Genomic DNA, 14,296 nt, shown 5'->3' on the forward strand with positions numbered 1-14,296 from the left:
TAAATTGGTATATATGTTACAATTATACCTAGTTTTTTTTAAACATGTTTAAGGAAAAAAGATCTGCGTGAAAATATGTCAAAAATGTTAGCAGTAATTGTCTTTGGGTGTTGACATTTTGGCCAGTCCTTAAAATAATTCCTTCTTTTTCTATGATTTCCACATGTAAAGTTTATATTTTACCATAGCATAAAATATTTTAAAATTGATATTATGATTTTACAAATGGCTCTGTGTAGCTCATGTTTTTTTATTTTTTATTTTTTTATTGAAAGATAGTTGACGTACAGCATTATATTAGTTTCAGGTGTACAGCATACACCTGAGTGGTTCAGCATTTATATACATTACAAAATGCTTGCCATAAGTGTACTTACACTCTGTTACCATACAAACTGAATGCAATATTTTGACTCTGTCCCCTGTGCTGTACATTTCATCTCAACGACTTATTTATTTTATAACTGGAAATTTGTACCTCTTAATTCTCTTTACCTATTTCACCAATTACCCAACCCTCTGACCCTCCCTTTGAACAATCACCAGTTCACTATACTTATGAGTCTTTGGGTGGGGGAAGGTTTGTCCCTCTGTTTTGTTTTTTAGAGTCCACATATAAGTGAAACCATATAGTATTTATTTTTGTCTCACTTAGTGTCACTTAGCATGATACCTGGAGGTCTGTCTATGTTGTTGCAAATGGCAAGATCTCATTCTTTGTTACGGCTGAGTGATATTCCATTATATATATGTTCCACATCTTCTTTATTCATTCATCTATAGATGGACACTTAGGTTGCTTCCATATCTTGCTATTATAAATAATGCTGCAGTAAACATAGGGGCACATACATCTTTTTGAATGAATGTGTTTGTTTTGGTTTGGGTTGTTTTGTTTTGTTTTGTTTTTTCAAATAAATATCCAGAAATGGAATTGCTGGGTCATGTGATATTTCTGTTTTAATTTTTTTAAGAACCTCCATACTATTTTTCGTAGTCGCTAACACCCTATTATATTTATAACCCCAATACCCTATTATATTTATAAGCCCAACTTATAACCCTACCAACAGTGCATGAAGATTCCCTTTTCTCCATATTCTCGCCAAAGCTTCGTTCTTGTCTTTTTGATAGTAGCCATTCTGACTGGTGTGAGCTGGTGTCTCATTGTGGTTTTGATTTGCATTTCCCTGATGATTAGTGATGCTGAGCATCATTTCAAGTGTCTGTTGGCCATCTGTATATCCTTTTTAGAAAGATGTCTGTTCAGGTCCTCTGCCCATTTTTTAATCAAATTATTTGGATTTTTTGCTATTGAGTTGTATGAGTTCTTTGTGTTTTGAATATTAACCCCTTATCAGACATGTCATTTGCAAATATCTTCTGTTCAGCAGGTTGCCTGTTTGTTTTCTTGGTTGTTTCCTTCACTGAGCAGAAGGATTTTATTTTGGTGTAGGTTACAAGTGTTTATTTTTGCTTTTATTATCCTTGCCTAGGGAGGCACATCCAGAAAAATATTGCTAAGGCCAATGTCCAAGACATTACTCTTAGGTATTTTATGGTTTCACATCTCATACTTCAGTTTTTAATCTGTTTTGAGTTTATTTTTGTGTATGGTGTAAGAAAGTGACTCACTTTTATTCTTTAACATGTAGCTGTTCACTTGTAACACCATTTATTGAAGAGGCTGTCTTTTCCTATTGTGTATGCTTGCCTCCTTTGTCATATGTTAATTGACCATATATATGTGGATTTATCTCTGGGCTCTCTGTTCCATTGATCTATGTGTCTGTTTATGTGTCAGTACCATACTGTTTTCAGTACTATAGCTTTGTAGTATAGTTTGAAATCTGGGATTGTGATACCTCCAGGTATCAAAAGAACCAAAGATTTGCTTTGGTTCTTCAGAATCTTTTTTGGTTGCATACAAATTTTAGGATTATTCTAGTTCTGTGAAAAACACTATTGATAGGGATGATAGGGATTGATAGGGATTGCATTGAATCTGCAGATTTCTTTGGGTAGTTATGCACATTTTTAACAATTGTTCTCCCAATCTTTGAGTATGCTATATTTTTACATTTATTTGTGTCATCTTAAGTTTCTTTCATCAGTGTCTTACATTTTTAAGAGTACAGGTCTTGCAACTCCTTGGTTAAATTTGTACCTAGGTGTTTCACCTATAGTTGTAAATGAGATTGTTTTATTACTTTTTCTTTCTGCTAGTTATTATATAGACATGCAATTGATTTCTGTGTATTGATTTTTGTATCCTGCAACTTCACTGAATTCATTCATTCTAATTTCTTGGGGGTGGTGTCTTTAGGGTTTTCTATGTATATTATCGTGTCATCTGCAAATAGTGACAGTTTTACTACTTTCTAATTTGAATGGCTTTTATTTCTTTTTCTTGCCCAATTGCTGTGACTAAGACTTCCAGTACAATGTTGAGAGTAAAAGAGGCAAGAAATAGGCATCCTCACCTTGTCCTGATCTTGAGAAAACGCTTTTAGCTTTTCACCATTGAGTATGATGTTAGGTGTGGGTCTGTCATATATGGCCTTTATTAAGTTGAGGTATGTTCTTTCTGTACCTACTTTATTGAGAGTTCTTATCATTAATAGATGTTGAATTTTGTCAAATGTTTTTTCCACATGTATTGAGGTGATCATATGATTTTTATCCTTCATTGATCATACGGTGTATCATGTTGATTGATTTGCAGTTATTGAACCATTTTTACATTCCTTGACTAAATCTCACTTGATCATGGTGTATGATCCTTTGAATATATTGCTGAATTTGGTTTCTTAATATTTATTGAAGATTTTTGGCATCTGTATTCATTAGGGATATTGGTTTGTAATTTTGGTTTTTTTGTAGTGTCTTTGGTTTTGGTATTGGGGTAATGCTGGCCTCATAGAATGAATTTGGAACCATTCCTTCCTCTTCTGTTTTTGACAAAGATAGGTATTAACTCTTTTTCAAGTGTTTGATAGAATTCTCCTATGAAGCCATCTGATCCTCAACTTTTGTTTGTTAGGGGTTTTTTGGTTACTGATTCAATTTCATTACTAGTAATCAGTCTGTTCAGACTTTTTTCTTTTTTCTGATTGAGTCTTGGAAGATTGTATGTTTCTAGGGATTTATCCATTTCTTCCAGGTTATCCAATTTGTTGGTGTATAATTTTTCATTCCTTTGTATTTTTGTGATATCAGTTGTAGCTTATCCATTTTCATTTCAAGTTTTATTCATTGGAATATTCTTTGTCTTAATGGCCGTAGTAAAGGTTCATCAATTTTATCAAAGAACCATCTCTTAGTTTCATTGATTTTTTTTTCTTTCTTTTTTTTTTTAGTCTCGCTATTTCAGTATTTTCACTCTGATCTTTATTATTTCCTTCCTTCTAGTAACTTCAGGTTTTGTTTGTTCTTTTTCTAGTTCTTTTTCATTCAGGTATAAGGTTAGATTGTTTGAGTTTTTTTTTTTTTTTTCTTTCTTGAGGTACGCCTGTATTGCTGTAAACTTCCCTCTTAGAACTGCTTTTGCCGTGTCCCAGAGTTTTTAGACCATTGCATTTTCATTTTTATTTGTCTCAAGGTAATGTTTTGACCCGCTGATTTAGTAGCATGTTGTTTAGCTTCCATATGTTTGCTTTTTCCTGTTTTTTTCCCCTGTGATTCTAGTTTCATAATGTTGTGGTTGTAATAGATGCTTGTATGATTACTATGTTCTTAAATTTATTGAGACTTGTTTTATGGCCTAACATGAAATCTATCCTAGAGAATGTTTCATGTGCACTTGAGAAGAATGTGTATTCTGCTGTTGGATGCAGTGTTCTGTTTGTATCTGTTAAGTACATCTGGTCTAATGTGTTGTCAAAGCCACTGTTTCCTTACTAATTTTCTATTGGATATTCTATCCTTTGATGTAAGTGGGGTGTTAAAGGCTACTATGATTATTGTGTACTACCGTCCATTTCTTTTTTTATAACCATTAATTTTTCTATATATTTAGGTGCTTCTCTGTTAGGTGTATAGATAATTACAATTGGTATAGCCTCTCATGGATTGATCTCTTTATCATTAAGTAATGCTTTGTTTTCTTTCTAGTTACAGCCTGTTTTAAAGTCTGTTTCATCTGGTAGAGTATTGCTACTCCAACTTTTTTTTCCTGCTTCCATTTGCATGGACTCTCTTTTTCCATCACTTCACTTTTAGTCTGTATATGTCTTTATGTCTGAAGTGAGTCTCTTGTAGACATCATGTTCTAACATAGAGGGGTCTTGTTTTATCCATTCAGTCACTCTGTCTTTTTTGGCATATTTAGACCATTTACATTTTAAGCAATTTTTTTTTAATGTTTATTTATTTATTTTGAGAGAGAGAGAGAGAGAGAGAGAGCGCGCGCGCGCATGAGTGGGTCAGGGCAGAGAGAGAGAGAGAGAGAGAACCCCAAGCAGGCTCTGTGCTATTAGCATGGAACCTGATGCAGGGCTCGATCCCACGAAAAGTGAGATCATGACGTGAGCCAAAATCAGGAGTCAGATGCTTAACTGACTGAGGCACCCCCATTTTATCAATTATTAATAGGTATGTACTTATTGCCATTTTGCCAATTGCTTGCTGGGTTTTGTTTTGTTTGGGGGGTTTTTTGTAGCTCTTGTCCTTTTTTTTATTCTTCTCATGCTCTCTACCCTCATGATGTGATGACTTTCTTTAGAGCTATGCTTGGATTCCTTTTTTTTTTTTGTGCCTATTAAAGTTTTATGGTGTGTGGTTACCATGAAGTTCATATATAACATCAGTCTATATTAAGTTGATAGTTACTTAAGTTCAAGTACTTTTTACATTTTTTTGTTTTGTGTATCTGTTGACTGATATTTGTAGATAGTTGATTTTACTACTTTTGTCTTTTTACCTCCTTACTAGCATTATAAGTGATTGAACTACTATCTTCACTGTATGTTTGCTTTTACCAGTGAAGTGTTCCTCTCACCATGTTCTTCTCTTATTCTTTTCACTTAAAGACTTCCCTTTAACATTTCTTGTACAGCTGCTTGAGTGGTCATCAAGTCCTTCAACTTTTGTTTGTCTTGCAAACTCTTTCTCTCTCCTTCCATTCTGAATGATAACCTTGCTGGGTACAGTTCTCTTGGTTATAGGTTTTGTTGTTGTTGTTTTCCCCTCAGCAATGTGAATGTGTCACCACTCGCTTCTGGTCTGCAAAATTTCTGCTGAAAAGTCAGCCTTATAGGGTTCCCCTTGTATGTAGCTGTTTGCTTTTTCTCTTACTGCTTTTAAGATTCTCTGCTCATCTTTAATTTTTACCATTTTAATTACTGTGTGTTGGGATGGACCTCCTGGGTTTCATCTTGTTTGGGGCTCCCTTTATGTCCTGGAGCTGGTTTCTATTTCCTTACAGGTTGGGGAAGTTTGCAGCCATTATTTCTTCAAATAAGTTTTCTGCCCCATCTCCCCTTTCCTGTGACCCCTATAATATAGATGTTCTTATACTTGATGTTGTTGCAGAAGTCCCTTAACATATCCTCATTTTTTAAGTTCTTTTTTTCTTTTTGCTGTTGAGCTTGGTTGCTTTCCATTACCCTGTCTTCTCGATCACTGATCTGTTCTGCATCCTCTAATCAGGCATTGATTCCCTCGAGCTTGTTTTTCATATTTTCTGTCTCTTTGTTTAAGTACTCACAGTATCATTTTTTTTTTATCATAAAGTTTAATAATGGTTCAGAAAAAATTGAGTGAATAACTTTCTCTGAAAAAATATACTGAATCTGTGTAGACTGCAGTTATTGAGGGGGAGGGGCTGGTAAGTTAAATTGCCCTATTTTCTATCTGAAAATCATAAAAAGTCCCATTTCCAGTCTGAATATAGAGATGCATGTGCCCAAAATGGCTGAGAATAAATACAAGAAAGACAAAAGCTGCAAAGCTAAGGGCATGCAACAGACTCTAAGAGAACGTCTCAGAAATACCCAAAGTGGCAACAAGGAACGTTTGGCTGGAATTTGAAGTTCTTTCAATCATCTTTGTCTTTTGCTCCATGTTTAAGGATGCGCGTGAACTCGATGTAATTGAAATTCCCCTTTTTGTCGATAGGCGCTTCTCTGTACAGCTCGTCCACCTCTTCATCCGTAAACCGGTCTCCCATTGTTGTCAGCAGCTCTCTCAGGTAGTCTTCCTGGATGGTGCCAGTTGCTTCTTCATCAAAGCAAGCAAAAGCATTTCTGATGACATCTTCTGGATCTGTGCCATTTAACTTCTCACCGAACATCGTGAGAAACATGGTGAAATTTATGGGCCCTGGAGCCTCATTCATCATGGCATCCAGATACTCATCAGTTGGATTTTTCCCCAGGGAAGCAAGCATATCATGCAAATCTTCCTTGTCAATGAAACCATCTCTGTTCTGATCAATCATGTTGAAGGCCTCTTTGAATTCCTGAATCTGTGACTGGTCAAACATGGCAAACACATTGGATGTTGCGCGCTGCGGGCGCTTCTTGGTGGTCTTGGTCTTCGCCCTTTTGCTCGACATGGTGGTAGTTAAATCCCTGCACAGCCGCAAGAATCCCAGCACTTCGGTAACCCCTTCGCTGCCCTCGCTGCCGCTATCAGCACTCTTCTACTCCCCACTCACAGTATCATTCACTCTTCCCTCCAATCTTTATGGCTATTACTTGGAGCCTTTAATCAGGTTGAGTGCTTATTTCCATTTTGTTTAGCTCTTTTTCTTGGATTTTGTCTTGATCTTTCATTTGGATCATATTCCTGTCTCATTTTGTCTGACTCTGTGTTTGTGTCTGTGTGTTAGGTAGGTCAGCTCCTTCTCCTGCTCTTGAGAGTAGTGGCTTTATATAAAAGGTGTCCTGTGGTGCCCAGTAGTGAGATTCCCACCTGGTCACCAGAACCAGTCTCTCCAGGAATGATTTCTGTGGGGGTTGTGTGCACTCTCCCGTTGTGACTGGTCCAGCACTACTGTGGGTGTGGTGCATTGACAGGCAAGGCTTCCTCCAACATAGCTGGCTTAAGGGTCAGGCTACAAACTGTGGCAGGTGTGTTGATGAATAGGGCTGCCCCCCTCTTCTGTCCATAGTTGCTTTTGAGAGGCACTAGTTCTAACCAGGGCTGCCCACCAAGTATGGTGGGATGGCCGCCACATTGGATGGGCGCCTTTGGGTGGGGTGTTTCTGCAGGGAACATGAGGTGGGACAAGAGTGTTAGCAAGGCAGATGGAGAGTGTCACAACTGGCTCCCACCAGCACCGGGACAGCTAGGCTGAAGGAGGGAAGGAAAATGGCACCTGCCAGCACTTTTCGTTCTGGAGAAAATTCCTATGGAATTTTCTGCTCCTCTGGCACATACTGTATAATTAGTAAATCTCTGTCACATATAAATAACCCAGGCAATTTCAAACTGCTGCCTCTGTGCTGGGTCTTAGAGCAAGTGATATGGCGTGTTTGCCCTTTAAAAGCAGAGTCTCAGGATAGCCTTCCAGCTCCTGGAGTGAAGTAAGCCCTGCTGACTTTCAAAGCCAGATGTTAATGGGGGCTTCTCTTCCCTGTGTAGAGAACCTCAGGGCAAGGGTGCCCAGTGGGGACTTGATCCCTTTACTCCCCAGGGAGGACCTCTGCACCTGTGAATTCCTTCCTGCTTAAGGGTTGCCACCCAGGGATTTGGTTCCCAGCCGCACCTCTTCCCCTCTTATCAACGTGGCTTTCTCTTTACATCTTTAGCTATGGAAAAGCTGTTCTGTTAGTCTTCAGGTCCTTTTGAGAGTGAGTTGCACTGTGTGCAGTTGCAGCCTTGATGGGTTCGTGGGAGAAGATGAGCTCAGGATCCTCCTACGCCGCCATCTTCCCAAGCTCCTCATCTTTATTTTTAGTTTTGATGCATAAAGTGACAAACTGTCTAAATCTGGCTTGTTTTGTAGATAAAGCAATGGTTTTAAAACATCACCCAGACAAACGGAAAGCAGCTGGTGAACCAATCAAAGAAGGAGATAATGACTACTTCACTTGCATAACTAAAGGTAAGAAAATACCTTAGAGTCAGGAATTTGTAATGGTGGTGATCATTAAGTGCTAGGATTGGATTTCTAGTGTATATACTGTAGTTAATTTAAGTATACCATGACATTTAAAAACACTTTCGGTTATATCTGGTTGTTTCTGATAACCCACCCCAGAACCTTACTCCCAAAGCAAGGTTCTCTCAACCAGCAGCATCAGCAGCACCTGGCAGCTTATCAGGAATGCGGCAACCAGGTCCCCACCCCAGGTCCGCTGACAGTCCGTGTGTTAACGAGATCTTCTGGGGATTCTTATATGAGAAACTCATCCTGCAGTCATTTCATCCTAAGTGTTCTCTAACAAGAATGCTAAGTTATTTCTCTGTTTCAGATACTTTGTAGGACTAAATTGTCCTCAGATGTTTTGCTAATTTAAATCCAAAAGTTGATTGTATCCTGCTGTGGGACTCAAGACGACGTTTATTGCTGTTTACGTAGCCATATCTTCGTTAAGCAAATTAATATAGATTGTTACCATATCTAAGTGTGTGTTGTTAGGTGTGATTTTACATTTTGATGATAGCTTTTTAAAATCGTGTACACCCCTTTTAGACTTACTCTTTTGGGCCTACTCTTATGTAGTGCTCAAGATGCTAGATGCTAAAGGTTCTTTGTTGTTTTTTTTTGTTTGTTTTTTTTTTTGTTTTGTTTTGTTTTTACAATCTTGGACTCTAACAGTTAATTTTCTATTTCTATTTCCTTGGAGTCATGCATTCTTAACGGATGAGTATTTAACCACTGTTTTGTCACTTGCCTTCCAGAAGAGGTACTGAAAGAAGTTATGAAGTCAGATTCTATCCAGTAGCACTAGTGGTATCATTACCTGCATTCAATATTTTCCTTCCCACAAACACAAAATTTTTAAATATGAAAAATAACCTTTTTAAAAAAATGTTTATTATTGAGAGACAGAGAGACACAGAGTGTGAGCAGGGGAGGGGTAGAGAGAGGGGGAGACACAGAATCCAAAGCAGGCTCCAGGCTCTGAGCTGTCAGCACAGAGCCCGAGGGGCTCAAACTCACGAACTGTGAGATCGTGACCTGAGCCAAAGTTGGTCAGCTAACCGACTGAGCCACCCAGGCACCCCGAAAAATGACTTTTTTTTTTTTTAAAGGAAGGGGATTTTTTTCTCACAGAGAAAAAAATGTAGTATGATAGTAATGTGACCTTACCATTTTTTCCTCAGCTTATGAAATGTTATCTGATCCAGTGAAAAGACGGGCATTCAACAGTGTAGATCCTACTTTTGATAACTCAGTTCCTTCTAAAAGTGAAGCAAAGGACAATTTCTTCGAAGTGTTTTCCCCAGTGTTTGAACGGAATTCTAGGTGAGTTAAGGGATCCCCTTGTGATCAGAATGCTATATTGGCCCGCTTCATGTAATCTTCCAGGTTTCTGCATTTTTCCCCTGATAAAAGTTTTGTTCTCTTTGTCCTTCTTCTGTACAGTATTGAGCCCCTCTGGTGAATGTACTGCTCTCATTTATTTTGCTCTCTGAACAGAAGTTCTGCCTTTTTCTTTTTTTAATGTTTATTTATTTTTGAGACAGGAGTGACAGAGCATGAGCAGGGGAGGAGGGGCAGAGAGAGAGGGAGACACAGAGTTAGAAGCAGGCTCCAGGTTCTGAGCTTTTAGTACAGAGCCTGATGCGGGCCTCAAACTCACAATCTGTAAGATCATGACCTGGGCTAAAGTCAGACACTTAACCAACTGAGCCACCCAGGCACCCCAGAAGTTCTGCCTTTTGATGGTGAAATTCCTTTACACCTCATAGGATATTTTTCTTTTTGATTTCCTTTGTGGGAAAGAACAGTAGCTGACTTTATGTAGTGTGATATTTTACTTAGGTGATAGTAATTTCCCATTCTTTTGCTTCCCTTTTACTGATGGGTACATACTCTTTCTGGCCCCTTATCATCTGATAAAGCTTTTGTTCTTTTGGAACTGTTTTCTTGGAGCATTTCATTATCATAAAGTTCTCTGACAAAGGATGAGATATCTTTTTTTTTTTTCTCTCTTTTGGTGATTTTTTTTTTTTTATGTTTATTTATTTTTGAGAGAGAGACAGAGCACAAGCAGGGGAGGGGCAGAGAGAGAGGGAGACACAGAATCCAAAACAGGCTCGAAGCTCTGAGCTGTCAGCACAGAGCCCAATGCAGGGCTCAAACTCACGAGCTGTGAGGTCATGACCTGAGCTGAAGTCAGACACTGAACCACCCAGGTGCCCCAAGGATGAGATATCTTTAATGTTACTGTATATGTTATTTATTTCATCGAAGTCCGTTTTTAAATGGTGTATATCAATATTCTGTGTTTTTTGGTTTCATCTGCACTGGAGGGTTTCCTTAGAGCACAGTGTGGCTGCATGTTGGAATCACCTAGAGAGGCTAAAAAACTCCTGATGGCTGTGTTCCACTTGGAGAAATTTTAATTTAATTGTGATTTCAGTTTAATTAGCTTGGAATGCCTGTAGGGTATTTAAATACTCCCCGGTGATTCTAATGTACAGCCAGGCTTAAGACCCACTTCATCGGCTTAGTGCAACTTAAATATTTTCTCCATCCACTCTCCTCATTTTTTTATAATAGTGTTGAAGGTGGTAAAAACAAAATGGTGTAATACATTTTGTTGTGGAATGGTTTCATAGAGTGGAAAACATGGGTCAGTAACAGCCACAGAATCCTTTCTAAGATGATGGATGAGCTGCTTTAGAAGTCCTGACTCTTTGTGGGGATGGTCATGGCAATGAGAAGGTGGGGGAATCTTCCCTGTATATTAACATTTTTAAAAATCTGGGGGGTGCACAGGTGGCTCATTTGGTTGAGTGCTTGACTCTTGATTTTGGCTCAGGTCATGATGCCACAGTCCTGAGTTGGGCTCCCTATTGAGTGTGGAGCCTGCTTAAGATTCTCTCTCCCTCTGCCCCTCTCCCCCGCTCACTCTCTTACTCTCTAAGAAAAAAAAATGTGAGCCTGCAGGTTGCTTCTGTGCTGCCTGTTTAGAGGCAGGAGTATGTGAGCTTGGGAAAGGGGGCACTGCCTGTTTTTCCTAGCTAGTATGGCAGCTGCCACAAGCCTGTAATTTGTAGAACTGAAGACAACCTGATGGTGAGAACATCGTTCCATTGTTTTCCCCAACCCCATCTACCCTTGTCCTCTCTCCCTGCTCCTGTATTGTTCGACACCTCACTGCTGATCTTCCAGCCCCATTTCTTAGTCACAGGGGATGTAGAGGATTTATAAAAAATGTTTTTTGATAAATTAGTTTGTCTGTTGACCTTTGTACAGATTTTGAATTGAATTTTTGTCTTTTATTATTTCAGATGGTCAAATAAAAAAAATGTTCCTAAACTTGGTGATATGAATTCATCATTTGAAGATGTAGATGCATTTTATTCTTTCTGGTAAGTGAATACACTGTTCCTATGATGCTGTCATTTTTTAAAAGGATAAGTATGCAATAAATACTTGATTTTTCACAAATTTATTGAAAAATAGAATCACAGAACAAAAGCACTCTATTCAGAAATAATCATAATAGTTTTCACATACTGCTGTAATCTCCTACGTGATATTTAGGCTTCTATGATTTTTAAAATCTGTTTTCTTATCACATTTCTAGATATCAAGCATACTATTAAGGAGCCATTTGATTTTAGTAAAAATGAAAATATTTTCATTTGTCTTGCTATTAAAAATACTTGAATACACAAGGAAGGCAGTGCTTTTTTGTCTCTGATTCACTAATGTTTAATGAACACAATACTCATGGCCAATTTGTATTACATTTGCTATATTTTCTGATTAAGTATCTGGTAAATGAAAACATGAAATTATTGTGAAACAAAAATAACCAAATTTAGCTCTACCAGTTGTAGTTGCTTTTCCCTTCAGAGGATACAAATCAGAGATATAATAGCCACTATGAGGGCTGCCTTAAGGCGTGACAGACTAGGAAAGGAGAAAGTAGGGAGAACTTAAACAAGTTCCAGGCAAGAGAAAAGGCTAATGGAGAGATGGCAGGGAGGTGTGATTTTAGTTTAGGGGTGAGGAGTATACTTTTAGATTTTCATACCAAATCAGTGTCATTTAACAAAGAGGAAGAAGACGACTTGAGCATAGTGTTAGTGCCACCATGTGAGGGGTGCTGTCTGCAAGACAACCTTGCCTTTAATGTTTCTTAGCACTATATGCACCTAACTTAATCTTACAAGGAGGATTTTTTTTATTTGTTAGCTTGATTTTTTTTTTTAATTTCTATTTTAGGTATAATTTTGATTCTTGGAGAGAATTTTCTTATTTAGATGAAGAAGAAAAAGAAAAAGCAGAATGGTATGTATGTAAGTCACTAATAAAGGAAGATGGTTATTTGTGATGATGTAAAAATATACTACATATATTTTTTTGTATAAATATCTCTTTGTGTATCATTTTTTGGAGTGTTTTGAGATCCCATCTCACAAGTTAAACTAGATGGGGCCAAATGGTTAGGGTATGTTAACAAATGACCAACGAATATAATTGTCACAAAAGCTCAATTCAGCAAATTATTTTTCTTCTGTTTGCATAACTGGTTTAATTTTAGTTTTCTTTGTGTGTGTAGGGAAATACCTTCGACATGAATATTCTAAAAAAGTCAACAAAAATTAATACTAAGTAGAATCACCCTTTAATGTTAATATCAGACATTATTTACACATAAATTTATAAAATATTGCATTTTCCAGTCATACCATCTATAACCAATACTTTGTTTCCAATATTTTATAGTCGTGATGAGAGGAGATGGATTGAAAAGCAGAACAGAGCAACAAGGGCACAAAGAAAAAAAGAAGAAATGAATAGGATAAGAACATTAGTTGGTAAGTATAATTAGTATTTTTAAAAAGGTTCTTTGGGGGCGCCTGCCTGGGTGGCTCAGTCAGTTGATTCTGGGTCAGGTCATGATCCAGGGTCGTGGATCAAGCCCTGTGTCACACTCCGTGCTGAGCATGAAGCCTGCTTAAGAGTCTCTCTTTCCCTCTGACCCTGTTCCCTGCTCACAGGTGTGCACTCTCCCAAAATCAGTCAATTAATTTAAAAGGATCTTTAGTTAAATGTTAGAAATTGAATTAGAAATTGAAAAAATTAACTTTTTTTTCTGGTAGACAATGCATATAGCTGTGATCCAAGGATAAAAAAATTTAAGGAAGAAGAAAAAGCCAAGAAAGAAGCAGAAAAGAAAGCAAAAGCAGAAGCAAAACGGAAGGAGCAAGAAGCTAAAGAAAAAGTAAGGTGACATTTGATGAAGCTAGACTTCAAATTGTTCATAAAATCTTTAATCTTCAGATCTCTTTTAAAAACTATAATCTTGAAGTAGAGAATTAGGTGCAACTGTGCGTAAATCTTGGTAAGTTGGTACCATTGATAATTACAGGGATATTTTTTACCAGCAAATTCTTACTAAGCAAAAACATGTCGTATACATTCCTTTAATACTATGCTTATTTCTAATGTTTCTATTTTATATTTTTAATAAATGTAGAAAGAACTTTACCAGCTGCTTTTCTCAGTTTAACCTTCCATCTTCAATAAGTTGACATGTCACATTTTTTCCTAATTTATTAAAAGATTGAATTTGTAAAACAGACATTTAGAAATCCTAATTTTCTTATTAAAATAATTTTATTTTCCATTAAAGCAAAGACAAGCTGAATTGGAAGCTGCTCGGTTAGCTAAAGAGAAAGAAGAGGAGGAAGTTAGACAACAAGCATTATTGGCAAAGAAGGAAAAAGATATCCAGAAAAAAGCCATTAAGAAGGAAAGGCAAAAACTTCGAAACTCATGCAAGGTGCGTCAGACTGTGATTGAACCAACACTAGGTAACAAGTAAATCCAATTGCTAATTAAACTTAAGAATATTTCTTTTTTATATTATCTAAATATAATTAAACTGGTGTACACATTTTATCTCATTTAAACATCTCTTAAATCCTTAAAATGCTTTTAAATTCATGGTTTTTTTTTTAATTTCACGTGCAACTGTGATCAAGGCTTTTTTTTTTTTAACAGCCATAATGCTATTTTCAAACCCCCAAAAGACTTGTTTAATATTCTAATAGTCCATATTCATATCTTTTTGATTATCCCAACAATGTCTTTGTATAGTTGGTTTATTCAAATTAGGATCCAAATAAGACCATTTCAAAGGCTTTAGTGTATGTCTCC

General features: G+C 37.1%; 2 protein-coding genes across 4 annotated transcripts in view; one reads left to right on the forward strand and one right to left on the reverse strand.

Moving 5' to 3' along the window:
* The window catches only part of DNAJC2 (DnaJ heat shock protein family (Hsp40) member C2), a 37,505-nt gene that overhangs the window by 15,451 nt on the left and 7,758 nt on the right, over positions 1 to 14,296 (forward strand). For all 3 annotated transcript variants that reach the window (XM_030307800.1, XM_030307801.1, XM_030307802.1), the window contains 7 exons: positions 7,952 to 8,050; positions 9,277 to 9,418; positions 11,413 to 11,493; positions 12,356 to 12,421; positions 12,860 to 12,951; positions 13,237 to 13,358; positions 13,770 to 13,919. In XM_030307800.1, the coding sequence (XP_030163660.1) occupies positions 7,952 to 8,050; positions 9,277 to 9,418; positions 11,413 to 11,493; positions 12,356 to 12,421; positions 12,860 to 12,951; positions 13,237 to 13,358; positions 13,770 to 13,919 (752 nt within the window). The remainder of the gene's footprint in view (positions 1 to 7,951; positions 8,051 to 9,276; positions 9,419 to 11,412; positions 11,494 to 12,355; positions 12,422 to 12,859; positions 12,952 to 13,236; positions 13,359 to 13,769; positions 13,920 to 14,296) is intronic.
* On the reverse strand, positions 5,715 to 6,666 carry LOC115508815 (myosin regulatory light polypeptide 9). The gene has a single exon (XM_030307805.1). It carries the CDS (start codon positions 6,554 to 6,556, stop codon positions 6,038 to 6,040), a length of 519 nt encoding a protein of 172 aa, XP_030163665.1. The 5' UTR covers positions 6,557 to 6,666; the 3' UTR covers positions 5,715 to 6,037.

The sequence above is a fragment of the Lynx canadensis genome, chromosome A2, assembly GCF_007474595.2.
Source record: "Lynx canadensis isolate LIC74 chromosome A2, mLynCan4.pri.v2, whole genome shotgun sequence".
Classification (NCBI taxonomy): domain Eukaryota; kingdom Metazoa; phylum Chordata; class Mammalia; order Carnivora; family Felidae; genus Lynx; species Lynx canadensis.

Coding starts and splice junctions, on each gene's coding strand:
- LOC115508815 (XM_030307805.1), bottom strand. CDS start 6,556: ATGTCGAGCAAAAGGGCGAAGACCAAGACCACCAAGAAGCGCCCGCAG.